At 45.6% G+C, this 12,553-nt stretch overlaps 1 protein-coding gene across 5 annotated transcripts in view; it reads right to left on the bottom strand.

Annotated features, from left to right (window-relative positions):
- Positions 1–528: 528 nt before the first annotated feature.
- TMEM219 (transmembrane protein 219) overlaps positions 529–12,553 on the bottom strand; it is a 74,075-nt gene continuing 62,050 nt past the window's right edge. For all 5 annotated transcript variants that reach the window (XM_058286088.2, XM_012526352.4, XM_023589665.3 and 2 more), the window contains exons 4-6: positions 3,708–3,937; positions 2,098–2,266; positions 529–635 (exon numbers count right to left, since the gene is read on the bottom strand). In XM_058286088.2, coding sequence (XP_058142071.1) covers positions 2,129–2,266; positions 3,708–3,937 — 368 coding nt within the window. In that variant the 3' untranslated portion in view covers positions 529–635; positions 2,098–2,128. The remainder of the gene's footprint in view (positions 636–2,097; positions 2,267–3,707; positions 3,938–12,553) is intronic.

The following is a 12,553-nucleotide window of genomic DNA, read 5'->3' as shown; positions in this document are numbered from 1 at the left end:
TGCGTGCAGGGTAGAGGTTGGGAGGGGTAAGGGAACGCTGCAGCCGGGTGCGCAAAAGGCGGGAAAATGTACTACTTTGAGGTTGGTGGCCATCCAGCCTGGACGTGGGCTCCCACGTGCGAAGAATCTTCACACGTCAATGCTGGGAAAGCTTTATCAAATCCCGCCAAGAAACCGAGACCCTGAGCTGTTGCATGACTGCCCAAGGTCACACAGCACTTAGGTCAAAGCTTTTACGTTCATACCCACCTGACCCTCCCAACTGGCTGGGATGATCAATCTCATTTCATGGTAGAAAACAAAACAAAGTGGTAGAGCTGGGGGGAAAATATTGGCAGACACCCCCAAACACACACACACACACACACAATGACCAGACACAACAGTGGGAAGGGATGACGTACCATATGCCCTATGCCAACCTGTACTCCAAAGAGTCAACAGGGAAAAAAAATTCCCCCAAGCCTCCCAAGCTGTCTATTTTTAAATTTCCACCTCAACACAATTCCCAATAAACACCCCAGGCAGCACTGGGCCAAAAACGTAATTTATTTTCTTCCATGTCTCAGCACTTCATTCATTCTTTGGAACATCTCTTCCAACTAAGAACCAAGGCCCGAGATGTTGATGCACACCTGGAGGAGATAGGGAAGAAAAAAAACCAGGGCAGGTCATTAGGCCCTTGAGGGAAGCTCTGGGATGGTTGCAGAAATTGAGGAAAGAGAAGAAGTGACACCTAGAGAGAGGAGCAGGTACTGTCCCAGTTGGGATGGCCTCAGGGTGTCAGAATCAGCCAGGAGCCAGAAAGCTTCTCTTTTCCAGTCAACTCAGATCTAAGAAAGACTGAGAGACATCCACTACTTCCTGTCCTAGGCAAAATGCCTAATCCTAAGCAAATGGTGAAATAAGCAAAATTGATCTGTGCTTCCAGTTCCTCTGGCAGGATTCCTACCCCAGACCTGAACTGTTTCTACTTCTCATACAGTTGGCTACCGGGGTGCTGAAGCTGAGAACAGTTTAAGGGCTGGACACATACTTCATGGTTCTCCAGTGACATGAGACCTGCCTGACAGGGTGAGGATCCTTAACAAAAATACTCAAAAATACTTCTCTCTTAATGAGCTGAAACAAGAACCATGTAGCCAGTATGACCCAACCCATGGCTACCTTTGTGCAACTCTCCCCTCTCAAGGATTCTGTTAGCAGGATCGACTTTTTCTAAATGCAATGACAGCTAGATGGAAAAAAAAAAAAGGTAGAGGGAAGTACAAAGGTACATGTAAAGTATAAAGTACCATTTATAAAGTAAATGGTAGCTTTTATTATTAAATCATCAGTTAATTTGTTTGAGTTGTTCAAGGTGTTGACAAAATTGTATCATAAAGCTGGGTATCATGATCTCACAAGAGCAAGATAAGCCTGATTCATATCCATGACCCATCATCAATCATACTTGAGCCCTCTTAACTTGCCATTGTGCCAATAAAAAAAGAGTTTGTGTGTGCAGTTCATGGATCTCTAAGATTGAGGATCCATGATTTAAAAAAAAAAAAAAACTTGCATGTGACTCACAGCTATGGATGAATTTTAAAATGGGAATGTTAACTGAAAGAGGTCATTAGAAAGCATACATTGCATGATACCATTTACATGAAGTTGAAAAAAGAAAGCAAATCTAAACCATATTGTATAGGAATGCATACCAGTGATGAACTATAAGGCAGGATAGTAGCTACCTCTAGAGGAAGAGAGGGTGCTGTCGGGAAGGAAGGCAGGCTGAGAGGCTTCTGGGTTGTAGGGAATTTCCAACTTTTTTTTTTGCCTGACAGGTATTTACAAGCCTGTCCACTTTATAATAATTTGCCAAGCCATACTTGTATGTTTTATGGACTTTTCTACTTAAGGGTTTAAATATTTTGTAATTTAAAAAGAAAAATGTTGACTGCTGATGGTGTAAACTGTTTTCAGTCCCAGGGATAGTGGCAGCTGAAGAAGTGGGACCCAAGAATGGATCCCAAGTGCCTGCTCTCCCACCTCCTAACAACTGCCATCCTACCCCATCCCCTACTCCCCAAGAACTAGGGCAGAGCACCTCACCTGAGAATGAGTCAGGAACTGGCCGGGGCCCTCAGAGCCGTGTTCTGGACCAGAGGGTCTCCCGGCGTGGGTGGAAACACACAGCAGTGACACAGCACAGAAGGCCACAAAGGAGAAGCAGGAAGGAGCCCAAGAACAGCAGCCTGGAGCCACACAGAGCCAGCTCCTCCTGGGGAGTGGGCACAGGGAGGAGTGATGGAGAGAGGGAGAGGAAATGCAACATCTTCCCTTGGGAAGACATCCTATCCCCAGTGCAAGTCTACAGAGATAAGCCACCTTGAGGGAGAAAGGAATCTCTACATCTAGGGAGCAGTTAGAGGGAAAATGTACTGTTTATACGAGCTAACCTGTCTTGATAGTATACAAACTGCTTTCTTGTGCCCCGGTTGACCTGAACCTCAGTGATGACATCGGGGAATAGGAGAGGTCACTCTTCTCCACATTTACAGCTGTGTGAGGAGGGCCTGGGGTTCCCGGTTCTGAGCTTCCGGGGCCGGCTCCTCGCTGGGTCAGTTCAGCTGTTAAGGAAGTGTGTGCGGCCATCCTCCAACTGGTCTCCCTCCAATCTCCACCTGGCCCCAGCAGAGGGCCTCTCTTGCCTCCTCGAAGCCCTGCAGTGGTTGCCACTGCCTGCAGTTTCAAGGTTTAGTGTCTTTGGTTGGGCCCTCACAGTGCATCACAGTAATCCCACTGTGGGTTCTCTCCCCTCGATTCCTAAGCCATTTCCAACCCCTTCATCATGGGGTCCCCTCAATGGCTGGGTATCCTTCAGTCACCAGGCCCGTGAGCACACTGTCTCCCTTGCTTCGAATGTATTGTCCCCCGCCTGAAGCCCCTCTACTGCATTCCCTGACCAAATCGTTCTCATTCTTCAAGAGCAGCCTGACATGGCAGAGCAAGCCTGAGACTTGGAGTTGGAAGACTTGAGTTGCCATCCTGGTTCTGCCACTTAACAGTAGGGTGGCCTTGGGCTATTCATTCCCAATCTCTTGGCCTGTTTCCTCATCTGTAAAGTAGGATAAACAATAACTCTCTCGAAGGTCTCTTTTGAGATCAAATAAGATAACGAACTTGAAAGCCCTCTGCACATTAAAAACGCTGTACACAACTCTCTTTCTTAAATGCCACCTTCTCTGTGCAGCACTCTCCATAAATGTTCAAGTCAGGGCTAACTGCTCCTTACTCTGTGCTTGGATAACTCTCTGCTCACATCTCTGCGAAAGCCATTAGTTCATTCTGCCCCGTATTTGAGCTTCTGAATTCCTTTGAGGTAGAGATCATGTTTTATCGTATTTAAAGACAATAATTCAAAGTAATAGCTGCCATTTATCAAATCTGTGTTATGTACCAGGCCTTGTGCTGGGCACATGCCATTTCATTCTCATTTAGATCTTATTTGTTGGAATTAGGAGATAGAATCATGTTTTCCATTTTACAGATGAGGAAACTGAAGCTCAGTGAGGCTGAGCTGCTAGTTCAAGGTCACAAAGCCTGGGAGGGCAGGACTGCAGAGCACGTGCTTTCACCCTGCAGCCATGCTGCCCCCCGGAGCCCCGGGACACAGGCTTCCGCATGGTGGTCGGCGTGGCCCTCCCTGCTGAGGCACTTACCGAGGTGAGGAGTTTGGTGAGCACAAGGCCTTCATGGCTCCAGACCCTGACGCACTCCTCAGCTATCTTCAGGCTCAGGGTGGCATTTCCTGCGCCCTCCTCTGAGCAGGGTATGGGGGGCTGGCTAGAGGGCAGGACTCCTGGAGCAGCGCTAAAATACAGGCAGGTTCCCGGGGTCCTCTCTGGGGCTCCCCGCGCGGTAACGAGGACCAGCCCTCCTGCAGAAGATCCTGCGAAAGGCCCAGGAGAAGACATGGAAGAAAGTGAAGGGTGGGTTGAGAGCAACCCCTCTTCAGACTTCTAGTCATCCCTTTCTCCGTCTTTACATTCTTATTGTGGTAACACATATACGACATAAAATGTCCCATTTTTACCACTTTCCAGTGTACAATTCTGCAATGTTAACATGGTTCACAATGGCTTGCTACCATCCGCACCATCAACTTCTATCCATTTTTAAGGCTTCTGACAATACTAGGCATTTTGGTGTTGATCCTATTCAATAAAGTACTCTATATAGCATCATATACATCACCGAGAAGTGAAAATAACTGTGTACCGATTTAAACAAAAAGTAACTTAATTAACTTACACATCAATAGTACCAGTTCTGCCAAGGTTGACAGGGAAACTAAGGAAGACACACACTGTGATGCAGATGGTGTAAAGTGGTACATCGTTTTGAGGAGAGCAGTTTTCCATTAGATACCAAAAGGCATCGAAGGTTCACCCCATTTCACATTAGTGGGAGAAGTGTAGTAAATGGCCTTGGGACAATTTCCATTTAGAAAAAAATAATAAAATTAGATGCTGACCTCACACTATAAACTAAACTAAAATCCAGACAGATTTAAGAGGTATGGGAACCAAAAGAAAAACCCTAAGCCAGTAATAAAAGAAAATGTGGAAGAATGTTTTTGTAATGTTAGAGTGAAGAAGACCTTCCTAAAAAAGAACCTTAATAAACAACCAGCAAATTGGCAGTAGAGTAAGGAGGTCCTAGAGTCAGCTCCTGCTACAGGCCAGTTAGTAAACACCCAGAGCTCTCTGGAGCTAGCTGAAGCACTGGTTTAGAGGCTCCAGGAGACCAGAAGAGCACCCTGCAACAGCCTTGAAGGAATGGAAGGAAGAGACTGAGCATCTGCAGAGAAAACTTGTAAGTAGAGAGCTCCACACCTCAGAGGCTGGTGCCCATCCTCCACTGGAGGCACAAGCCACCTTGGGAGTTGTTCGGCGGCTGGAATTGAAAGTTCCACTTCCCCAAAACAGGGGAGGAAGAAACAGTTGATGATGAGTAAATTCAGCGGGCTAAAGTATAACCCTGAGAACAGCTAAAGTTTGAGCCTATCTAAGTCAGAAAGAGGCCTGTAGCTGCCATCTTAACTGGGTGCCTGGCAAGAGGTGAAGCAGGGCAAACTGAAAATCACAGTGCTGGTGGGGACCAGCTGCTTTCCATCCAGATCAGATTGCAGGTCTAGCCTAAGCCCCAGTCCCACCTCTGGGAGGGAAGAAGCTGGGGAGAACTGCGCCAGCTTCTCTGGGAAATGGCCGGCCAAGCCTCTTGGCTGGTGACTGTCCTACTTTGGCAGCGCAAACTGCCCTGGGAGCTATTCTGTGGCTGGAATTGGAAGCTCCATTTCCCAAAAACAGGAGGAGGAGATGGTTGGCCACTGATTTTGGCTACTGATTAGTAGACTCATCTGGCTAAGGTATAATGCTAGGAACTGCTGGGGTGTGAATCTGCCCAAGTCAGAAAGAGGCCAGGGGCCGCCATTTTGACTCCACCCCCAGCCTGAGGAGAGGCCAGGACCAAAATCACAGTGATGGTAGGAACCGGTTTCTTTCACCCAGATACGCCTGCAGCCCTAGCCTAGGCTTCAGTCCTGCCTCTGGCAGGGAGAAGGCCAGTGGGCCCTGCACCTGCAAGTACTTTTGGCTGGCACAGACTTAATAATCATAAGTCTACTAGGGCAACTTCGGCCATCTTGGACCCATACTACATAGATAGCTGCCCATACCTACAGTTCCTTCCCTACCCCAGGCAGAGAGAAAGGGGCTTAAAGCCTCATCAGTCTCTCTTGGCAACTATAGTCTAGGCCTGCACAACTTGGATTGTTCCACACAGCTGTGACTCTGACCCTACCCTTGGCAAAGGAGAAAGTTGGGAGAAGCTTCGTGGGTCCCTGGGGCAATGAGGGCAGCTTGAGCCTCCACAGCTTACAGCACCAACTACATCCTTGGCTCTTACTGCACAACCAGCAAGGGAGAAAGAACAGGATGCCCTAAAGAGAAAACCTGCACCCAGAATAAATACTCTAGTAAGCCAGATGCCAAGACACCAACAAAAAAATTACAATCCACACCAAGAATGAGGAAGTTAAAGAAAAAAGATAAGCCTCCAGGGAAACGGACTTTGGCCCAGTGGTTAGGGCGTCCGTCTACCATATGGGAGGTCCGCGGTTCAAACCCCGGGCCTCCTTGACCCGTGTGGAGCTGGCCATGCGCAGCGCTGATGCGCGCAAGGAGTGCCGTGCCACGCAAGGGTGTCCCCCGCGAGGGGGAGCCCCACGCGCAAGGAGTGCGCCCCGTAAGGAGAGCCGCCCAGCGTGAAAAGAAAGAGCAGCCTGCCCAGGAATGGCGCCGCCCACACTTCCCATGCCGCTGACGACAACAGAAGCGGACAAAGAAACAAGACGCAGCAAATAGACACCAAGAACAGACAACTAGGGGAGGGGGGGGAATTAAATAAACAAATAAATCTTTAAAAAAAAAAAAAAAAGATAAGCCTCCAGATGACATAATAGAGTTGAGACAACTAATCATAGATGTTCAACTAAATCTCCTTAATAAATTCAATGAGATGGCTAAAGAGATTAGGGATATTAAGATGACATTGGAGGGAAGTGGACTCGGCCCAATGGATAGGGCATCCGCCTACTGCATGGGAGGTTTGCAGTTCAAACCCTGGGCTTCCTTGTCCCATGTGGAGCTGGCCCATGTGCAGTGCTGATGCGCGCAAGGAGTGCCCTGCCATGCAGGGGTGTCCCCTGCACAGGGGAGCCCCACACGCAAGGAGTGCACCCCGTAAGGAGAGCCACCCAGTGCGAAAGAAAGTGCAGCCTGCCCAAGAATGGTGACACACACGGAGAGCTGACACAACAAGATGACGCAACAAAAAGAAACCAGATTCCCGGTGCCGCTGATAAGGATAGAAGTGGTCACAGAAGAACACACAGCAAATGGACACAGAGAGCAGACAGCTGGGGGGCGGGGGAAGAGAAGAGAAATAAATAAAAAATAAATCTTAAAAAAAAAAAGATAATATTGGATGGGCACAAAGAATTTGGAAAGCATACATAGAACAATAGCAGATCTTATGAGAATGAAAGGTGCAATAAATGAAATAAAAAAACACTGGAATCATATAATAGCAGATTTGAGGAGGCAGAAGAAAGGATTGGTGAGCTTGAAGAAATGGCCTATGAAAGTGAAGACACAAAAGAAGAGATGAAGAAAACAATGGAAAAAATTGAACAAGGTCTCAGGGAATTAAATGACAGCAAAAGATGTGCAAACATACATGTCATGGGTGTCCCAGAAGGAGAAGAGAAGGGAAAAGGGGCAGAAGGAATATTTGAATAAATAATGGTAGAAAATTTCCCAACTCTATTTAAGGACATAGATATCCATGTCCAAGAAGCACAATGTACTCCTATCTGAAAAAATCCAAATAGACCAACTCTGAGACACATACTAATCAGAATGTCAAATGCCAAAGACAAAGAGAGAATTCTGAGAACAGCAAGAGAAAACCAATGCATAACATATAAGGGATATCCAATAAGATTAAGTGCTGATTTCTCACCAGAAACCATGGAGGCAAGAAGACAGTGGTATGATATATTTACGATACTACAAGAGAAAAACTTCCAGCCAAGAATCTTATATCTGGCAAGACTGTCTTTCAAAAATGAAGGCAAGATTAGAATATTCACAGATAAACAGAAACTGAGAGAATTTCTAACCAAGAGACCAGATTTTCAGGAAAAGCTAAAGGGTGTGCTAGAGCCTGAAAAGACAGGAGAGAAAGGCCTGGAAGAAAGTCTAGAAATGAAAATTATATCAGTAAAAGTAACTGAAAGTGTCAGAAGAATAAAATATGACAGATAAAACTCAAATAGCAATAAACTTAACCAATGATGGAAAGCACTTGTATTCAAAAAACTGCAACTCAATGTTAAAAGAAATTTTAAAAAGGCCTAAATAACCTGAAAAACAATCCATGCTTAAGGACTGGAAGACATAAATGTCAATTCTACTCAAATTGACATTTAGATTCAATGCAACCCCGATAAAAATTCCACCAGGAATTTTTTAAAAAATTGAAAACACGATTATCAAATTTATTTGAAAGTGTAAGGCGTCCTGAATAGCCAGAACCATCTTAAAAAGAAAAAGCAAACTCTCATCCCCAGACTTTAAATTATATTACCTAGCTGTATTAGTCAGCCAAAGGAGTGCTGATGCAAAATACCAGAAATTGGTTGGTTTTTATACAGGGTATTTATTTGGGGTAGGAGCTTACAGATACCAGGCCATAAGTATAAGTTACTTTCCTCACCAAAGTCTATTTTCACATGTTGGAGCAAGATGGCTGCCAATGTCTGTGAGGGTTCAGGCTTCCTCGGTTCCTCTCTTCCAGGATCTTGCTTCTCTCTGGGTTCAGGGTTCCTATCTTCCCAGGGCATGCTTCTTCCTGGGCTCAGGGTTCCTCTCTTCTTGGGGCTTGCTTCTCTTTCCTCTGTGAGTTTACTTCCTGGGGCTCCAGCTTAAGGCTTCAGCATCAAACTCCAACATCAAAAACCTTCAACAATCCTTTACCATGCCTTTTATCTCTGAGCCCCCACCCACTAATGGGCGGGGACTCAACACCCTAATGACATGGCCCAATCAAAGCCCTAATCATAACTTAATCACACTCAGGTACAGACCAGATTAGAAACATAATCCAATATTTATTTTTGGAATTCATTGCTGCTACAGTAGCTACAGTGGTAAAAACAGCATGGTACTGGCATAAAGACAGACACTTAGAGCAATGGAACCAAATTTATGGTTCAGAACCAGACCGTCACATGTATGGTCAAGTGATTTTTGATTGTCAAACCTACACAGCTTGGACAGAACAGTCTATTCAACAAATGGTGCTCAAAGAACTGGATATCCATAGCCAAAAGAAGGAAAGAGGACCTGTATCTCACACCTTATCCAAAAATTAACTCAAAATGGATCAAAAACCTAAATGTAAAAACAAGAACCATAAAGCTTCTAGAAGAATTGTAGGGAAATATCTTTAAGACCTTATTGTAGATGATGGATTCTTAAAGGAGATAAGAGGAGGACTGAGATGGACTACTGATGTTTAATGTATGTAGAAGGTTTAATTAGCATTAATGTAAAAGTGTAGAAATGTATACAGTGGATAGTAACAAATAGTAACAGCTACTTTATAAATGGGGTTGTGGCTGAAAATGATAGTCTAAGGATGTAAGTGCCAATTGATACAATGCTAGAGAATAATCTAGGAACTGATTAAACCAAGAGATGGATGAGAATTGTGATTGATGGTATAGATGCAAGAGTGTCCTTCGTGAGCAAATGTACATCACTACTGCAGGGTGGTGGGAATGTGGAGAAGCATGGAAAAATACAACTGAAATGACCAATGGACTGTGGTTAACAGTAATAATATAATATGTTTGCATCTATGCCAAAGATATACTGTGCTGATAATGTGGCACTATGGAGAATGAGTGCCAAATGTATACTATGGATGTGGTAACAATCAGATGATATTATTATATTTGTAACAAATGTTCCACCAGTGTGGTGTGTAGATAGATGGATGTTGTTTGGGAATTCTGCACATGTGCATGATTGTTTTATAAGTTTACAACTTCTGTCATAAAAGATATATTTCAAAAATAATAATAGGGTGGGTTTGGGGAAAAATACAACAAATGTAAGATAAGGACTATAATTAGTAGTAAGATTCTGACAATATTCTTTCAAAATCTGTAACAAACGTCTCACAACAATGCAAGATGTTGGTGGAGGGATGATGTACAGGGCTCCTGTATAATGCTATGCATATTTGCTTTGTTAAGTCCACAACTTTTACTATATACTTATTGTTCAAGTATGTTCATATATAAATGATATAAAGATAATAATAATAGGGCGAGTTGGGGGAAAATACTTTGGTCAGTAGTAATATTTTGACAATGCTCTTTAATTATTAGTTTAAAATGTTTAACAAGGCACGGTATTGGTGGTAGGGTGAGTTATGAAAGTCCTGTATAATGCTATGTATGTTGTTTTGTACGTGCACAACTATTACTATACACTTATTGTTTATGTATGTTTATGTGTGAGTGATACACTTCAATACATTTTTTTAAAAATGAAAAAAAAAAAGAGCCTTAATAAAAGACAAGATGGGGAAGCAGATATGGCTGAAGTGATTGGGCTCCTGTCTCCTATATAGGCGGTCCAGGGTTTGATTCCCAGGGTCTCCTGGTGAAGGCAAGCAGGCCTGCAAGACAAGCTGGCCCGCGTGGAGATCTGACCCACACAAGAACACTGGCCTGTGCAGGAATGCTGCCCATGTTCAGAGATGGCACAGCAAGATGATATAACAAAAAGAGACACAGCAGAGAAACAGTAAGAGATGCAGCAGACCAGGGAGCTGTGGTGGGGCAAGAGATTGAACACCTCTCTCCCACTGCAGAAGGTCCCAGGATTGGTTCCCAGTGCCACCTGCGGTCACCCCTCAGGCTGAAGTGTGGTTTGCTGGCCTGGCGAGGGGCGGCGGCCGTGGTAGGCCTATTCCAAACCGCTGCCCCCATAATAGGGTGGTTGGTCGGGCCCACTGCCACCCCTGAAGGAAGCTCGGCATGGGCGCAGAGTGCCCTCGGGTCTCCCCTTCTCGGCAGCCATGCTTCCGCGGCCGCCCCTCCTCCCGGATGGCGCCACACGATGCCTTGTGGGGCAGCACCCTTCTTCTTCTTTCTCCCTGCGCAGGCGCAGGGCGTAAAATTCCAGTCCGCCTTTTCCCCTCCCCCCGACAGCAGCAACAGCCAGGTGTGGGCGGGAAACTCAGGTCTGCCCTCTACCCCAGCAACAGCAGCCACCAATCCCTAAACCCTGCCACTTCCCCCAGCAACAGCGACAGCCAATCCCTAACCACCACCCCTCCCCCTTCCAGTACCTCCCACTGACCTTTCTCCGGCAACCAATCAGAACAGGGCGTGGCTTCGACCAATCAGCCTTCCCCAGCCCCTATAAAACTGTTGCCTCTCCCTCAATAAAGTTGGACTTGTGTGTTTACCTTATCTCCGCGGTAGTTCTTCTGCCGTGCGTCCTCCAGTCCTGAGAGCCCCCGACAAGGGCCTGGCCTCCCTTGTCCCCAGTTCGTCGCCTGCTTCTCCGGGCGACCCCCTCGTCGCCGGCTTTGCCGGGCGACCCCGTCAGCCGAACCGCGCAACCCCTGTGAGACCGACCCCTCATCTGCTGCCGGACTGACCCCTCGTCCCAAGCGGGACCGACCCCTCGTCCGCAGCCAGACCCCACCTCTACCGACCGAGCAAACCGCCGCACCACCTAAAGAGAAGACAAGCAGACAAAGAAGAATGCACAGCGAATGGACACAGAGAGCAGACAAGGGGTTAGGGGTGGGAAATAAATTAAAAAAAAAAAAAAGACAAAATGGATAAATCTGACCTCATAAAATGCGAAGGCTTCTATGCAATGAAAGGTAAATTTTTTTAAAAAGTAACAAGTTGGTTGAAAAGAACTACAATATATTTAATTGACAAAAGTCTTACTATTCAGAATGTATAAAGACCTAAAAGTTAGGAAGAAACAGACAACTGAAAACAAAAATGGGCAATGGATATGAACAACTCACAAGTGAAAGGCCAATAACCTATAAGAAGATGCTCAGCCTCAGTAGCAATGAGGAGACAAGTGAAAATAATCTGGTAATTCCTCTGCCAAGTCCTTTGCCCATGAGACTGGTAAAAATGAAAAATATTGATAACAACAAACGTTGTTGAGGATCTCAGTTGGTGGTACCTTTTAGAAGACAATTTGGGTGTATTTATCAAATTTTAAATGGCACATAGAGTGACTGAGAGGATGGTCACTAAACTGTGGATAGTTGTGTCTCAAGGTGTGATGGTTTGAGATTTTTGTGGATCCCCGAAAGAGAAAGATTATGTTTATAAAGTAATCTATTCCTCTGGGTGTGACAGCCTTTGATTGGATTCAGTTGAGGTGCCTCTGATTAAGTTTACTTAATAAAATCAATCTAGGGCTTCTGATTGGGTTACGTCAGTAAGGCATTGTAACTCAGGTTGAGTCCCTTTCCCCTTGGTGGGCTGATATATAGAGGAAATCACTCAAGGAGACACAAGGGAAGAGCACGAGCTGTCATTTTTGATCCTGGGGCCCCAGGGAGAGATGAGCCATTTAACTGCTAGCTTATAGCTGACATTGGGAAGAGAGCCAAGACTGATATAGAAAAGCCTGGAGAGAAACTAGCCCTATGCCAGGAGAGAGGGGAGGCCCTGAAGGACAAGTCCTATGCCAGCCTGCAGCCGAGAGAGAGGAAGCCAGAGGGGAGAGATCAGTAACCATCTTGCTTCAACACATGGCAACTGACAGAAGCAGGCTTACTATTATTCTAATAACGGAAGACCTTCTAACACTGATATAAAGGCAGTGGCCACCAGAGGTTCTGAGGGGAAGGAAAGGGAAGAATAGGTGTAACATGGGGCATTTTT

This window comes from Dasypus novemcinctus, chromosome 23 (genome assembly GCF_030445035.2).
Source record: "Dasypus novemcinctus isolate mDasNov1 chromosome 23, mDasNov1.1.hap2, whole genome shotgun sequence".
NCBI classification, from domain to species: domain Eukaryota; kingdom Metazoa; phylum Chordata; class Mammalia; order Cingulata; family Dasypodidae; genus Dasypus; species Dasypus novemcinctus.
Note: the sequence above shows the minus strand (reverse complement) of the source record. Positions and strands in the feature narration are given on the sequence as shown.